This window comes from Lytechinus variegatus, chromosome 4 (genome assembly GCF_018143015.1).
Source record: "Lytechinus variegatus isolate NC3 chromosome 4, Lvar_3.0, whole genome shotgun sequence".
NCBI classification, from domain to species: domain Eukaryota; kingdom Metazoa; phylum Echinodermata; class Echinoidea; order Temnopleuroida; family Toxopneustidae; genus Lytechinus; species Lytechinus variegatus.
The window spans coordinates 66,181,312-66,198,970 of NC_054743.1; the positions used below are offsets into that span (position 1 = coordinate 66,181,312).

The window sequence follows — 17,659 nt, forward strand, 5'->3', positions numbered from 1 at the left end:
ATGTTAAATATGTTGATTACATGCAGGTATCATTTTTTTTATTTTACATGACAGAAGTAGTTATGTGTAGGCGAAGGATCAAAACTGGAAAACTGCCAACAAACCTTTCCTCATCGACTTTTATATATTATATTTTTTTTTACAAACTGCTCTCTGAAAAGTCTTTGGATTATGTGAAAACTTTACGTTAAGAAAGAAATTGACTAATAATAACTGACAAAGAATGTAAAATTTCAGAAGAAAAACTTGACATAATTTACAAAAAATGAGTACCTATTGACAACATACATCTGTAGTTTTTAAGGAATTACCTGATTTTATTAATTTGATTTTAATTTGTTTTAAGTAGATATGAAGACTTTGTTGATCTTTTATTGATATAAAGTTAATTCAAAGTTTTTCAGTTGACTTGAAGAATTAAAACTGCATTGAACAAATACTTTGTCCATGATTTGTACATGTTTCAATGGAAGTGATTTAAATCAATGATTTTTTAAAAAAAATCATGGTGATTTAAATCGCGATTTAAATCAACGTGATTTAAATCCGCCAACCCTGGCCTGTAGTAAATCCATTTACGAGAACAGAGCTATTGATATCATTATAAACAGTTTTTACCATATTTGTGAAAATTACTTAGGCATGATGAATCAATCATAATAGAAATTTAGCAATCGTTTCGTTTTGTAGCTTATTTATGTTTTATTTATAGGTTTAAAAAAGGAGTAGAAATATATAATATGTGAACTTGATTGAACAGTCAATAATAATCACATAGCCAAGCTAATTCTGGTCCTAAAAAACAAAATCGGGAACCAGAGGATATGTACATAGATGCACGAATGATCCCCATGGGAAAGTAATCAGTATTTGTATACATTAGACACATGCTTGAGGGGGATGAAAAGGATCAGGGAAGAAACATTTTATAGGAACATGTGGTTATTTCCCAGTAGGTCGCTGTATACAACTATCGTGATTACATTCGATGTACCAACAAAGACACTTGCTGCTCTGGTGCATTTATAGTAGTTTATATTGTAAAAGCACTGAATAGATCCGCGCAATTAAGACAGATTCTTATATACATTTTTCCACGGTCACCCTTGAATATATGGAATACAAACACAGATCTATTGCTTTAAATCGTTTGCTTCTTTTAAAGCTCGCGGTGCACATGCTGAAGGTAAGAGTAGCTGTGTTAAATCTTGATCGTTTAAGCGAATCGTGGAATGCACTTAAACAGTAACGCGGTCGAGTGGGTCTTGCCACTCCTAAATAGAGATTAACATAATCACCCGTGGGAAAGTGGTCGCTTGTTTACAAACATTATGCACGTGGTTGACGAATTTACACATGATACACGATCTTAGCCAAAAGGCCTCCTGAAGCGATAAAACAAGAAGACAGGAACTTCAACTGAAAGATTTCAATTTTGATCGCTATATATATATATATATATATATATATACATGATTTATTGAAACATCGATCCTGATTACATCTGATATAGCAACCAGGACGCTTGTCGTTGTGCTTTTGGTCTGTATTCAAGAATTAGCTTCATGCCGATGAGACGAATTCGTCCATACATTTCCTTGGTCTTCCTCAAATCGTATGCTGCCTTTTCCAGCTCGTACCGCACTTGCTTAAGTTTTTGTGATAGGTCTATGCGAGTCGTAATAGCTGACTTGGATATCGTTCGTTTCAGCGAATCGTGGTATGCACTAAGAACAGCATCGCGATCAAAAATCGTCACGAATCGTGCGATAATGGGGTCTGGGTTGGAAGGGGTCGCCGATGACGACGTCGAAGATTTCCTCGGCAAACGATGAGTGTTAACAAATTGAATATTCCGAACTTGGTCTTCGGATAAACCAAGCTCTTCCATAACCTTCCGAAGGGTGTCAGTAGTATTTTTAGTGGGCTCTGGGGAACTCCATAAAACAGAAGATTTTGTTTACGGTCATGGATCTCCATCGCAATTAATGAGTCACACATCATTTGGTTGCATTCTTTCTGCATTCTTGACATTCCGGGGAGGTTCTCGCGTTCTAATGTATCGATTCTCGCCGCCGAATTAGCCGATAATTCCTCATCCTTATGAAGGGTAGATTCGATATTTTAATTTCATTTCGAACTGATAATAATGTTGCCGTTACATTATCAAGTTCGTCTAGAAGTTTTGAAGAGAATTTGTCAAATTGGTCTCTAAATTCCGATACCGCTTCCTCCGTAGCGTACGTATTAGAAATGGGCGTGTCACTGAGTTTGCCGGTGTATGCAGCAGATTTAGATCTTGTATTCGACATTATCGACACTTAAGAAGCAACAAAAATCAATAAATGATGCAAATTCAGTCAATCAGATATGATATTACCTTATGATGCTGAGAAGTAGTTCGAAGAAGGTCCGTTATTGTGGATTTAGAGAGATTTTGTCGGAGCGAAGAAATCCTTCTACATTATCTTCAAAGCGCCCTCATCTTTATATATACATACTGGTTTGACTTTTAAAAAATCTGAGCTAGAAGGTCACACGAGTCACCTGTGTCTGTGATATGTTACAAAAATGAAGTCCAGAAAAAATGCGTTCGAAAATAAATATTTAGTGCTTCAAAAATTGAAATATAAAGTGACTGGAAACACCACCTTAATTTCACCCCATACACTTACATGACTTATGTCTACTATTTAGGTGTCTAGAAGACGCCTATTTGCAAAATCGGGGTTTGCCTTGTAGTTTTAGCTTTTCATTCTCAATAAGCACTTTTAGAAATGTACGTCCACGTAGTGGACTGGTACGAGATGACGTCATTTTTTGGCCTGCCATATGCCTCAGGTCCTCACACACGTCCACTATTAGAATTGAGAACCTCGCCACATCCATTTTGCGGTTCTCCTAAATCATAGACGACGTGCACGTGAGTGACGTCATTTTAACCGTTCAAGCTCAGCATGAAGATCAACCTTTCCCTTTTAAAACACAATTTTCAGTGACTTTTTACAAAATTAACGTAAGTTGTACGATGCATTATGTTTACCATATTTGAAATTGCTTTCTGATCTACAAAGTATATATCGATATATTTCCTAACTCGCGTAAAAAGGAATCAAAGCGAGTGAAAGGGCAAGTGTGCACAAGTTGCACCTTCGCCTCACCCCACCGGGTCGCCAGGCGATGGTACGCCAGATCTTCCGAGTCGGGCAGCGTGTCATGACCCGCTGGTTATCATGCTGTTTCACGTGGACGTACGTACACGTACCAGTCGAGTGAAATCTAAAATCTTCGCATCTGTAGTGAACAAGGGCAGAGGACGACGTTGATTCGAACGATCAGAGGACTGCGACGCCATTCACGTTCACTGCTCCTAAAAGTCTCTAATTCAATAATGGGTGTTTTCAGGGTTTATTAGTTCTAATACATGCGCTAGTACACATGTTTCATCTTAGTTTGAGAATTTTTAAAATAAGCTACTCACAAAGTTAAACAATACCTTTAAGCTTTTGAAATGTCATCATAACTTAGAAAATATATGGACCTAGTTCATTAAACTTGGACATAAGGTTAATCAAGTATCACCAAACATCCCGCATGAGTTTCACGTCACATGACCTAGGTCAAAGGTCATTTAGGGTCAATGAACTTTGTCCAATTTGGGGGTATCTGTTGAATTACAATCGAAACTTTAATAGTTTTGGATCTGATTCATGAAACTTGGACATAATAGTAAAGTATCACTGAACATCCTGTGGAAGTTTCAGGTTACATGGTCAAGGTCAAATGTCATAGGGTCAATGAACTTTGGCCGAATCGGGGGTATTTCTTGAATTACCATCATAATGTTGGTCTAGTTCATAAAACTTGGACATAAGAGTAATCAAGTATCACTGAACATCATGTGCGCATTTTAGGTCACATGACCAAGGTCAAAGATCAATGAACTTTGGCAATAATAGGGGTATCTGTTGAATTACCATCATAACTTTGCAAGTGTATTGATCTGACTTTTGAAACTTGGACATAAGAGTAATCAGGTATCACTGAATATCCTGTGCAAGTTCCAGGTCACATGATCAAAGTCAAAGGTCATGTGAGGTCAACTGACTTTGGCCACATTGGGGGTATTCGTTAAACTACCATCCTATCTCTGTAAAGTGTATTGGTCTAGTTCATAAAACGTGGAATTAACAGTATCCAAGTATCACTGAACGTCTTGTGCGAGTTATAGTAGTTTTCAAAGTCAGCACTGCTTCTATGTTGAATCGCGTGATGCAGGTGAGACGGCCAGAGGCATTCCATTTGTTTTTGTTAGGAGGGACTTGATATTTAAAATGAGCGCCGGACTGGTTGGATGCGATAAAATATTAGTATTGTTTCTTCCAGCATGTTCAGCATGACACCCGCTACATTCAGTCTGTCGAATCACCTATTAGTCCTAACACGATATGATGCGGAAAACATACCGGAGATAACGTGACGTCATGCCACCATGTCTGTTCGTGGACTCTCACCCTTACATTGTCAAAAGCTATGCTAATGCAAGCGTTGGGGATATGTTGTGGTAAACTTGACCACTTGATAAAAATTGAATTTTAGTGTACAAACAATTTACGAACATTTTTACACGTGATTCTAAGCTTATATATCTCGCCCTGAATGTGCTTTCAATTTAATTTTATTTTATTCAGACACACAAGTTTGTTTTATTATTTCTTATGTTTATAACGTTGTGTGTTCCATGGCCAATAGCTATATGAAACGGCTTCATTTTCTTTTTATATAAAATGAAGTGAGAATTTACGATGAATAAAAACTCGAAAAAACAACTCAAGACATAGGCTCAAATTTTGAACTCCAATTCAACTTATATACAATATGGTCTAAGTCTAGGGTACAGCTATGTGAAGCTATAAGCATCAAATATCCTTTTCTCATCATGCTTCATTTTGAGTTTACTGGGATCTATCCCATGATTTTCCATTACCAGATGATTTTCAACGTTTTGAATGCAACAATGCAATGATAAATTGATCATGTAGTTATTGATATCTGCGTTACATCTTGCTCCAAAATGTTGAACCCCAACTTAAGACTATTTTAAACCAGAGTTCCGAATACCGGCCACTGGGTGTATATTTTAAAGATATTATACTTAGCATTTTATGCTGATTCTTTTAATGCATCAATAATTCATATTTATCAATGGTACGTTCTCTGTTTTTTTAATGCCACGTAGTCTCCTGATGTCACCATGCCTATCTCTCTCAGTGTCTGGCGTGTCAGGATTGGCACCTTTCTGAGGAGGTTCCACCATGATCCGAAGAAAGAAGCTGAGCAATCAAAGGAAAATGCCAATAGCCAGAATCCATCGAACAATGGTTCTTCAATCGATGAAAAGATCAAAGCTGTCAGTACATCCTGTCAACAACCTCCGTCTTCTGGTGATGTAGAACCGAAAACCACCAAAACCGAATCTCCAAGAAACATCATCAGTAACAAGGTTGATGTGTGTTCGGAGAATCTGTCTACCTCGACCATTCCTGGTTGTGATACCGTCAATGGATCTCCGTGTGATATCAGAAGCCCCGGTAATATCGCTCAACATGGATCGCTGTGTGCTGATGACCGCATCCTTTCAACTTGTTCAACAGATTCGACAGGGAAGAAATCCACTCCTGTCTCTGATCCTTCTGACACAAAGATTCTAGAGCCTTGTGACCTTGACGAGTTAGACATGAGATATATAACCATTAATGGCGTATTTCCTACTAGCCTCTGCGATTCAACTCAGATAAGTGAGCCAGACCAACCTGATGGTACATCGGAGTCATTCTCACAGGTAGCAAGAGCCGTCGCTGGCCATCAAGATGACGGCAAGCATGACCAGAAAGAGACATCAAATTCTTTACCGTCGGGGATACATGGCCAATCTCCACCAAGTTCTGAACTTGATGAATCTAGCAACACTGAGCACACATTGTGGATGAGGGTACGTCTGATATTCAAAAAGAAAAGTGTCTCTCTCTCTAGAACCATCATTTTCTCTGTAAGATTAAGTTGGAACACACCGTTACCAGGATAACAAGAAAAATGAACAGTATATAAACATTTGCCTCGCAAAAGCAATTTGTAGCAGTTTTATTTTGACGTAAACAGTTTACCTACAAATTATCAATATATATCGTGTGTGAGGATTCTGATTGGTTTAAAAAAATTCTGATCCAAAAAGTACGATACTAAACCATGTTGATATCTGGACACTGTATTGAATTTTCCGATAAAATCAATATTCAATGAGGCAGAGCAACTTTTCGAACAAAAATCCAACAAAGTTAATGTTGTCATGTTCACTGAGACGTTAGGTATGTTAACACCGTTTGAAGGGAAATAAATCGGAAAGATATGAATTTGATAAAACTATATTGCAACTTGTAAAGTAATCCGTGTATCATTTAAAGGGTCTTTCTGTCACATGTCCTTCTCTTCGTTTAAGGAGATCGCAGGGTTTCATGGAACACCAATCTCTAAAGGCAGTAGATCACGTTCACCCAGCGGTGGAACAGATGAAGCACAAAGGAATTTATTCTGTTCTAGTATGACTAACGTGCTCCTACTGAGGTCTGGTGACGTGGAGCAAAACCCTGGTCCAAACAACAAGTAAGAAAAAAGAAAATGAATCGTTTTGAAATATTTTCATGACGGTTTCAATCTTAAAGAATATCGAAAGAGTCTTACCGTATATCGGTTCTCCGGCAAGCATGGCTAGCTGTAGCATATTTCCTTTCCCATTAGTTTTTCTCTGTGAACTGCCAAACTGTAATTATTATGAAAACCTTTAAATGATTTTACAAAATCTGACAAACTTTCAACGTTACTGAAACAACTTGAAAATATGTTTCTGATCCTCTCTAAGCATCCACATATCATTTTTGGTGTCTTTCATTATTATTTAGCCCGGGTAATCTAACTGAGTTTGAACTCTATCTCCTTGCTGACGGTATGGATCCATCAGACTTCAGGAAGGTTGGACTAGCTTTAGGATTCACTGAGGCTCAACTAAGTCGATTCAAGGAAGACAACATTGGGAACATAATGCAAGCTACATATAAGATGCTTTGTGAATGGCTGAAGACAGTACGAGATAATGAAGCGAGGGAGATACTGACCAACAAGTTAAAAGACATCAATCTGGTACAGTTGGCCGACAGTGTACAGAAAGGTAATTACCACCACCTATACCACTGCTATGCAGAGAAATTATAATAATGTTAATATGATAAAAAATAATAATAATAGTTGGAACAATGATGATCATGATTGTAAGGCTGATAATAATTAGAACGATAGACTATTGTAAAAACAATTAAAAAATAATATATAATATTGGTATAATAACCATTAGAAGTAATGATGATAATGATGGTACTGATAATCTTAGTAATAGGTTCATTCATATCAAAAAATAGAAAAATACTAATCATTACAAGAGACTTAAGTTGCTCTTCATTCTAGATCAAAATGTGGTAAGGATATTAATTAAAATAACATTGAGAACGTGCATCAGATGTTTCCAAAATACACTTAAACAAACAAAAGCGATATAATATCAAATTGACACAAAACATGCACTTCAAGCCCATTGAGTGAAACTCATAAAGAAAGAATATTCATTTATAATTGAGATATTTTATTTTCTATATTATCACAGGTCAGGTCGGAGATCACATACTATCACTGACAGAAGAGGAATTCCAACGGGTCATCAAAGAGGTCAAAGAATATTCTGCACTTCATCACTGTCAGATTCAAGCCGATCCACTGAACAGCAGCCTTCTATTTCAATTAGACCGGATCTTCACCAACTTAACGTTGTTGGAAGAAGACAAAGAAACAACCCTAAAGGTATCGCTACTCTACGCAGACCTGCTCAAGACTAAAGTCAACGGAGTCCTTCCTAAACGTTTGTTGGTTGACGGTGAAGGTGGTGTGGGGAAGACAACTCTTTGTGCAAAGATCGTCTGGGACTGGATTCATGGAGCAGGTTACCAAGATTTCAAACTGGTACTTCTCGTCCTCCTTCGTGAAGTAAAGGATAAGACCATTGGAGAGATTATAAAGTCTTATCTCCCAGACGACATTGAGGTTACAGCTATGCAGCTAAACAAGTATGTCTTCTCCCATCAGAAAGACGTCTTTCTTGTTATGGACGGCCTAGACGAATTACCTGGCGATCTTGATAGCTCTCACCAAATCGCCCTTATCATCTTCAATCGGCTGTTCAATTCAGGGAAAGTGCTAATCACATCAAGACGATGGAGGTCACATGAGATACGGAAGATTCAAGAGCTTAGAAAGATTTATGCTTTCATTGCCGTGGAAGGTTTCTCTGATGAAAATCTATCTTCCTACGTCACCAAGTTCTTCCATTCAGACGCAGCTTCATCTGAAGATTTGAATCGATTCATGTTGAACAACGATGTGATAAGAGAGAACATGGCTCCCTTCCCAATATACACAGCAATGCTGTGTATTATGTGGAAAGACTTTGACGGCGAACGCCGTGAGGCAATGTCCAAACTGCAAACTTTCTCTCAGCTGATCGATGAGATGGTCCAATTTTTGGTTGATCATCATCTTTCCAAGCGTGATACGTCTGCAGGTGATATTGGTGGAGAACTGGATAGGAAACGTAAGGAGATTCTGTGTCATCTGTCTGATATCGGTTGTCTTGCCTTGCGGGGACTCCATGAGAGGAGACTGGTGTTCACTGAACAGGAATTCCAGCGCTGGCCGGGAACTATGGAAACAGGTTGCAAAGTCGGAGTGCTCACTAAGCAAACCCAAACCCCTTCGAGGAGAGAGAGAAGACACCGTTTTCATTTAGCAGTCACATCTGTGCAGTTCCCTCATAAGCTCTTTCAGGAGTATCTATCAGGGATGTATCTGGCATCTCTCCACAATTCAGATAGGAGCGAATACAACAAATTAATGAAGGATATCATCAGAAAAGCAGGAGAATTCCGGGAGCTTCTGTACTTCACCTCAGCCCAGCAGAAGGAGATCGGATTGGATATCGTATCTCGTCTAACCAAACAACGCAGTGATGATAACTTCATTGTTGATGTAGCATATGAGAGTCAAGACCAAACAGTGGCTAAAGCTGTAGCAGATCATCTGTCGACTTCATCCAGCAAGACACTTATGATCGGGGACTATTTGCCGGCGCACACAGTATCAGGACATATCTTTGTCATGAATCATCGTGTAGTGGTAAGCGACTTTGGAAATGCTAACTATACAGACATTCACCATGCATATCAAACCTCTTATATTCACAATGTACATAATAAATTGTTGATAAAGTAAACGTTTAGGAGGGTATCAAAAACAAATTGATTACTTTGTTTCCTTTAAAAAGCCCTAAACCCATTTTAGCTTTCTTGCCCCTCCCCCCAATAAAAAAATGAAAAAAAAATCAATACTATGAAGTGAACTGTCATTACTGCCTTCATTCACCAATAACAATGCAATTTGAAACCGAAATTGTAGACAATGGCTAGTTTCATACACTGTTATAATGATAAAACTGGAGAAAATTCACAGGACACAAACATTTCGGCCAATGATCTTAAACATTGCCTCTTAGCCTACGTTGGTCATGTGGATAACTAGTCCAGTAAAGTTAAGGTTACACTGAAACCAAATCAGCTGCGAATCCTTCCGGAATGTTCGGGAGGGTTCTGGACTGTTTACTCAGGAAATGCGAGTAAATTCGAAATGGATTCGGAAACATTCCCAGAGGATATTCGGCTCATTTTGAAATGATGTTCAAAACCAGCCGACTACCCTCCAAAATATTCTCGAATGGAGCTACAAGAAACTTTATTCGGGTCACAATCTGGATGTATTCGGATGACATTTGGTTGGATTAGGGGAGGCATTCGGAGTATTCTAGACAGATTCGGAAGTATTTGTATCATTTTGGGAGTAACGGTCCGAGCTCGGCGCATTTGGCCATCACTTTTGGGTCGTCATTCTGCTGTAATTGGAGCAATCAAGCTACATTCGGCTTGAACCTGGCCATCTTTCTCTTGATTCTTGCCACTATTGGGGTTCTCCAATTCAATTCAATTCAATTCAACTTTATTAAATTCCAATATTAAAAACATTTAGCAACACATAATAACAAATGCAATTCAAGATAAGATAAAGTAATTCAATGGTATGTACATGCATATTGAATATAAAAAAGTATTGCAATTAGTTATAGCTGTAAAAGACCAAATAGGTATTGTCAAGACAGTTCCCTTCATAACATAAGATTTGATCAATTAATAAAAGCGGAGAACAAATTCAGCGAATACTCAGTAAATAAAAATGAATTGCGTCTTGTACCAAAACAAACATACATGAAAAGGGAAGAATAGAATGGAAAGCAGAGGGGGGGGGGTGAAAGTAAAAAGAAGACAAAGAAATCCTTTAAAATTCAACGAGAGTCACGTTTGATCAAATGTAGCTTTAGATTTGCTTAAATCTGTTATCAAATGGAATTGAGGTTATACAGGGAGTGAATTCCAGATTGTAGGAGCATGGTGCCTACATGAATAAAAAGCAAATTCTGTATTCAGATTCCATCTGGGGTATTGATTCCTGTTTCCAGTATTATAAGCATGAATTAAACCGTTCTTTACAAACACATCCGATATGTATTTAGGAAGTTGAGTGTTTACATGCTTAAATATGAGAATTGCACACATATAGTCATTTAACTGGTATACATCTAATATATTGAGTTGTTTAAATATTGGGCTAGAATGGGCTTGATAATGAGAAAGTGTAATTATTCTGACAACCCTCTTTTGCAGGAGGTATAAACATTTGAGTTTGGTTGGATGAGTATTTGTCCAAACAATATTACAGTAACTGAGATACGGTAAAATGAGAGTATTGTATAACATTAGCAAAACGGATTGGGGCAAAACATGGCAAAGTTTGCTGATGACACCAACATTTCTAGATATTGTTTTGTGAATTTGAGCTATGTGAGTTTTTCAAGATAAATTTTCGTCAATAGTAATACCCAGGAATTTGGTTGAGGTAACACGTTAGTTTCCTGACATTTCCAATTTAAATGAGTTGAGGATATCTGCTGATGTACGTCGATATTGGGAACAAAAGTATATGAAGTTAGACTTATCAGCATTAATTACCAATTTATTACTTTTAAACAAGTTCGAAACTTTCAATAATTCAATGTTTAATGTGTCATATAAAGAAGTAATGTCATTTGAGGTAAATAAAATATTGGTGTCATCATCAGCAAATAAAATGAATTTCAATTTATCAGAACAAAAAGGCAGGTCATTGATATATATCAGGAAAAGGAGGGGCCCCAGGATTGACCCCTGGGGCACGCCGCATATAATCTCTAATGGGTTGGACAAAATGTTGTTAAAAGAAACATATTGGATTCTATTGTACAGATAACTTTGAAACCACTGAAGAGGTAAACCTCTTATTCCATAATTATAAAGTTTTGATATAAGTATTGAAAAGTCAAAGGTGTCGAAAGCTTTGCTTAAATCTAGGAATACTCCAACAGAATAAAGTTTTTATTGAGAACATTAATTAAATAATCATGTAAATCAATGACAGCCATTTCGGTTGATACATTCTTGAGGAAACCATATTGACATTCATTTAAAATTGAATTTGTGCATAAAAAATCATAAAGTCGATAGTAAATAAGCCTTTCCAAATTTTTGGAAAAATAAGGAAGAATGGAGTTTGTTCGATAATTAAAAACATGAACATCACTTTTCTTATGAACAGGTATAACTTTTGCAATCTTCAATTTGAAAGGTACAATACCAGTAAAAAATATACGAATTAAAGATAAAACATAACGGCTTGACTATACAATATATAACTTTCTTTGTTACTCGAGGATTAAAATTATCAATGCCACAACTATTTGTACAGTTTACCTTTTTAACAACATCAGTGATATCATTCTCAGAAATAGGTTTGAAGTAAAGAGAACTTAAATTTTGCATGGGCAAGAATTTGGTGAAATTATCAGAGCTGTTTGGAGTCAGAGATATTGAATTGTTTAAAGATAACGCAATGTTGACGAAATAATTATTTAAAATATCTTCTCTTTAGAATCTGTGATTCGCCTCCAATCAGCATTGATATAATTTGGTACTTTATTTTTTGTTTTATGTAATACATCATTGATGAGCTGCCAAGTTTGTTTCATATTTCCCTTCATTGCAAAAAATTTAGTTTTGTAGTAGTTTTTACGAGCATAACTTAATAACCTATTTATATGGTTTTTTGCTTTAACATATTTTTTCCTATTGCTTTCACAAGGGTTTGATATATATGATTTATAGATTCTATTCTTATCTTTTATTTTCTTATAAAGATCAGAAGAAATCCTTGGCTTTTTAATTTTTTTACGAGTGGATTTTTATGATTTTGTTATAAAAACTTTATTGTATAAAAGAGTAAAAGTATCAAGAAATTTGTCAAAAGCAAGCGTTGTATCAGTAATATCAAATAATTTAGTCCAGTCATAATCTAAGAGCTCATGTTTAAATGCATTAATAGTATCATCATTGATAAGACGTAGACTAAGCTCAGGAATACCATGGACAGGAAATTTTTTCTGTGTTATTTGAAAAATAGGGAAGTGATCAGATATATCATTGTAGAATAGACCAGAGGAAACATTTAAATCAAAATTATTGGTAAATATATTATCAATGAGTGACATTAAATTAGATTTCATTTCATTTATTGATTTAACCATTTTAAAAACAACAAAATTACAATGTTAAAAAAATACAAATGCAGCAAGAGAATTAAATGCGAAGTAGATATTCAAAGATACAAATATGATTACAATAAAACATAGTACAAAAGTAAAATGGTTAGGGAACCCAGAAGAAGCAAAAGCTTGTTCAGTTCAGTTTCAGTTTGGTTTATTTCATTTCAACTCAAATCAATTTTAACAGCAAAATAAATCATTACAAAGATATAAATGAATATGCAAGTATATACAGTATGACAATGTGGCATATATAAGTTAATATATACAATAGACACGAAACAATATTATCATTATATAATCTTTACTATTTAAATAAATGTTGAGGAAATGGAGGGATCCACTAAAAAGCAGGGCTTGTTGAGTGTGGATTCCTCAAAGAATAAGTTAAAAGACAGGTTTGTAGGTATAAGTACAAATGCAAGAACGAGAAAAAAAATCGTAAGAAAGCTATTGTGATGGATGGAGTACGGAAATGATGGATGAAAGTGAAAAGATAGATAACCGAGAAGAAAGACTGGTGCACCTGTGTGGATGAAAGAGAATGAAGGGGGGGGGGGGAAATAAGGGTGATGGGAGATGAAAGGGAAGGACATAGAGGAAAGAAGAGAGAGAGAAAGAGAGAAGTTGGGTCCTGAGCGCTCAATTTGGACTTACTCTATAAGATTCGAGAATGTGCTTTTTTAGCTTGATTCTAAAACAGTTCAAACTAACGGAGTTAATGATGTCGTGACTGAGTGTATTCCAGTATTTAGGACCGTAAAAGGAAATTGTTGTTTGTGCGAGTTGAGTGCGGGTACGGGGAAGATGAAAACGGAGTGATTGTCTTGTTGGGTAATTGTGAATGGCGTTATTTTTTGTAAACATGTTAATTAATATGTTTGGGAGTTCGTTTGAATTCAATTTGTACATAAATTGCCCTGTTTGAAAAAGAAATAGATCTGGAAGTTTTAAAATATTGGACTTGTAAAATAAATTGTTAGTATGAGAACGAGGAGGAGCATTTTGTATAAATCTTATAATGTTCTTTTGTAAGATGAGAATTTTGTCTGTAAGATATTTGTTGGCGTTACCCCATGTCATTATTCCATAATTCAGATAGGGAAGTATTAGGGAGGAATATAGTGTAAAAAGTGTTGATTTTGGAAAAAAAGTGTCTTATTTTATTCATTATACCAATGTTCCTTGATATAGTTTTGGATATATTTTGAATATGAATGTTCCATTTCAATTTATCGTCAATCATGAGACCTAAAAATTTAGTTGAAGAGACCCTATTTAGAGCAGTATCGTCCAAAAGGATGTCTCCAAGTAGATTTTGCAAAGTGTTACTAAATAACATAAAGTTTGTCTTCAGGATGTTAAGGGATAATTTGTTTGCTTTAACCCATTCAACTACATGTCTCAGTTCACGATTTATAGTAGACAATAGTGTATTTTGGTTCGCATGGCAATAAAATAAGGTCGAATCGTCTGCAAATAAAATGAAAGAAAGAACATCTGAAGATTTATAAAAGTCGTTTATGTATATCATAAATAACAAGGGACCTAGTATAATACCCTGTGGAACTCCACAATTTATTGGTCGCAATGCAGAACTGTGATTATCTATTTGTACAAATTGTTTTCTATTCGATAAATAATTCCTGAACCATTCCAAGGCTTTCCCTCTAACACCATAGTGTGACAACTAGTTGATAGGGCTCCCTGCAAGTAATAATCCACACACACACCACACTCATACACACCTGCGCTGCAAGATGAGAGAAAGTATAGGGAGAGAGAGAGGGGGGAGACAACAGTAAATTGAGAAAGAGAGAGGGAAAGGAGAGGAAAGAGTGAAGAGAAAAATGGAAAGAGATATGACGAAGGAGAAAGAAGGAGTATAGTATGAAGTAGGTATACAGTGAATACTAAGGCTAAGCTCTACAATCAGACAATAAGACTATTACGGCAAAGGGACTTAAAGCGAAAAAGTGTGGCACTGCCCTTGATATTCATGTCGAGAGCATTCCATTGATGAATTGCATTGAAATGAAAAGAATGTTGTACAGTGGCAGTGCGCACCTTTGGTTTGTGAAGTTTACGACTCTGACGAGTGTTATGAGAATGTACATCAGAATTTATAGTAAACAAGTTTTTAAATATATGAGGCAATAGATTATGATGATATTTAAACATAAAAATTAATGTACCAAATGAAACAAGCGGTTGCACGGGTCGAATCCTGAGTTTGTGAAATAGCGGTTTAGTGTGTTCATAATAGAGAGAATGAGATAATGTTCTAATTGCTCGTTTTTGGAGAATTTCTAGTTGTTTTAAATGACTTGGAAAAGTATGTCCCCATGCAGTATTACAATAAATCAGATGAGGTAATATTATACTATTATATATGGTAATAAGAATATTCTGAGGTAGAAAATATTTTAATCTATATAACACACCATTACCTCTGGATACTTTTAAACAGACATTATCAATATGAGGTTTCCAGGAAAGGAACTCATTTAAAAACACTCCAAGAAATTTAACATTTTCAACTCTTTTTATAAAGTTATTACCAATTTTTAATGGATTTAAGTTGAGCGGGAGCCTCCTGTTTCTAGATCTAAATATAATATAGTTAGTTTTGGCAAGATTTAAGCAAAGTTTATTACTACAGAACCAAAGGTAAAGTTTCTCAATTTCATTGTTTGCTGATAAAACTAGTTCATGAATATTTTTATGTGACATTATAACATTAGTGTCATCAGCAAACAAAGAATAATCAAATAAGGATGTAGAATAAACAATATCATTGATATAGATAAGAAAAAGGAGGGGCCCTAATATACTACCTTGCGGAATTCCGTAATTAACAATTCTTGCTTGTGAATCGACACCATTGATACCACATACTGTTTTCTGTTAGATAAATAACTGCTAAACCATTCTAGGGGAAGACCCCTAACTCCATAATAACTGAGTTTATTCAACAGTATATGGTGTCAAATGCCTTTGATAGATCCATAAATATGCCAAGACAAACTCACGTCTGTCTATAGCTTGGGATATCTTATTACTTAAATAGAGAACACCCATATCGGTCGAACAATTCTTTCTAAAACCAAATTGTTCAGAGATTAATAATTCATTTTTATCTAAATAACTGTACAAACGTTCATGTATTATTTTTTCAAGCAGTTTGTAGAAACCAGGTAATAAAGCAATGGGTCTGTAGTTTGTGACATCAGTATCATTGTCCTTTTTATAAACAGGTACTATTTTCGCAAGTTTCATACTTGTTTGTACAACACCCTGAGAGATAGATTTGTTAAAAATATTACAAAGAGGGTTTACAATTAGATGTATAATATCTTTCACAACAACAGATGCGAATTAATCATGCCCATATGATTTAGACGATTTTAACACATGAGTAAACATAAGAATTTCAGAGGCAGAGGTGGGTCGAAGGAAAAGTGAAGCATTACCATGATTTCCATTTAGAAATCTAGAAAAGGAAAATCAGTTTCAGGAATCTTCTCATTTATTTTTTTACCTATTCCAGCAAAATATTGATTAAACTTCTCAGCTATATGAAGGTCTGTGGTAAGATTTACATTTTCATAGTGCATATGATGTGGTATGGTAGGTTTTTTAGCTTTACCTAAAATATCATTAATATGGTTCCATGTCTTTTTTAATGTCACCTTTTGCACATTGAAAAAATATCAGAATAATGCTTTTGTTTTGAGCAATGTATCACATTAGTGAGTTTGTTTTTATAATTAGTATACTTCACTTTATTCCTTGGACTAGAACATTTTAAATATTTACAATATAATACATGTTTTCTTTTAATGGATTTAAGAATACCTTTAGTGATCCAAGGTTTCTTCACTCTTTGTTTTGAAGAATACTTTTCCAAAGGGAAGTGTGTATTATATAATTTTGATATTGAATCAATAAAGATATCATAAGAAATGTTGGCATCATCTGTTTTATAAACTTCACTCAAATCTATGTTTTTGATTTTATTTTTAAACCGAGATAAACTCTCTTGAGTGATTTTTCTTCTCTTTAATGAAATATCAACTTTTGCATATTCTTTTGATACACCAGTATTAATACAAAAAATTGGGAGATGATCTGAAATGTCAGAATAGATAAGGCCACGTTTTAGTTGAAGAATGGTGGCATTTGTGTAGATATTATCAATTAGAGTTGCAGTTTTTTCTGTTATACGAGTTGGTTTTGTTATTAATGGCAGTAAATCATGAGAAAATATCATATTTAGGAATTCACCAGTTTTATTATCAGAGTCATAATTGAGCAAGTTTATATTAAAATCACCAAGAAGGTAAAGTTCTTTTTTATCACAATTAATATTATTCAAATATTTGTCAACTCTATCCTGAAAGTGAATAACATCTGAATCAGGGGCTTTATATAAGCATCCAACTATTATAGGTTTTCCCTTATCTTGCTTGAATTCAATGAATAAAGATTCACATATTGTGTCACTGTCAGAATAATCGTGAAGGACCTTGAAATTCAATGAGTCTTTGACATACAATGCTACACCTCCACCAGTCTTTCTATTTCTACAATTGTGAATTAGATTATAACCATCAATATGAAAGAGATTTACAATAGTATTAGCCCTAAACCAAGTTTCAGATATTGCAATAATAGAAAAACTATATTCTAGAGATTTTAAAAAGATAAGAATTTCATCAAAGTTGCGGTAAAGACTTCTTGCATTAAGATGTAAAAGGGAAAGCCCTTTGTTCATACTAGAGTATTTTACAGTAAAGTTGTTTAAAGACATATATTCAC

At 35.2% G+C, this 17,659-nt stretch overlaps 1 protein-coding gene across 1 annotated transcript; it reads left to right on the forward strand.

The window, feature by feature from the left end:
* The first annotated feature begins 5,254 nt into the window (after positions 1-5,254).
* On the forward strand, positions 5,255-9,369 carry LOC121413173. The gene is made up of 4 exons (XM_041605935.1): positions 5,255-5,992; positions 6,497-6,660; positions 6,957-7,222; positions 7,712-9,369. Exons 1-4 carry the CDS (start codon positions 5,255-5,257, stop codon positions 9,367-9,369), a joined length of 2,826 nt encoding a protein of 941 aa, XP_041461869.1.
* The last annotated feature ends 8,290 nt before the right edge of the window (positions 9,370-17,659 follow it).

What these genes read in the sequence shown, in the direction of transcription:
- LOC121413173 (XM_041605935.1), top strand. Translation starts at nt 5,255, where the DNA reads ATGCCTATCTCTCTCAGTGTCTGGCGTGTCAGGATTGGCACCTTTCTG. An exon ending in AACCCTGGTCCAAACAACAA is followed by an intron (nt 6,661 to 6,956) that starts GTAAGAAAAAAG and finishes ATTATTATTTAG; the next exon opens with CCCGGGTAATCTAACTGAGT. An exon ending in GGCCGACAGTGTACAGAAAG is followed by an intron (nt 7,223 to 7,711) that starts GTAATTACCACC and finishes ATATTATCACAG; the next exon opens with GTCAGGTCGGAGATCACATA.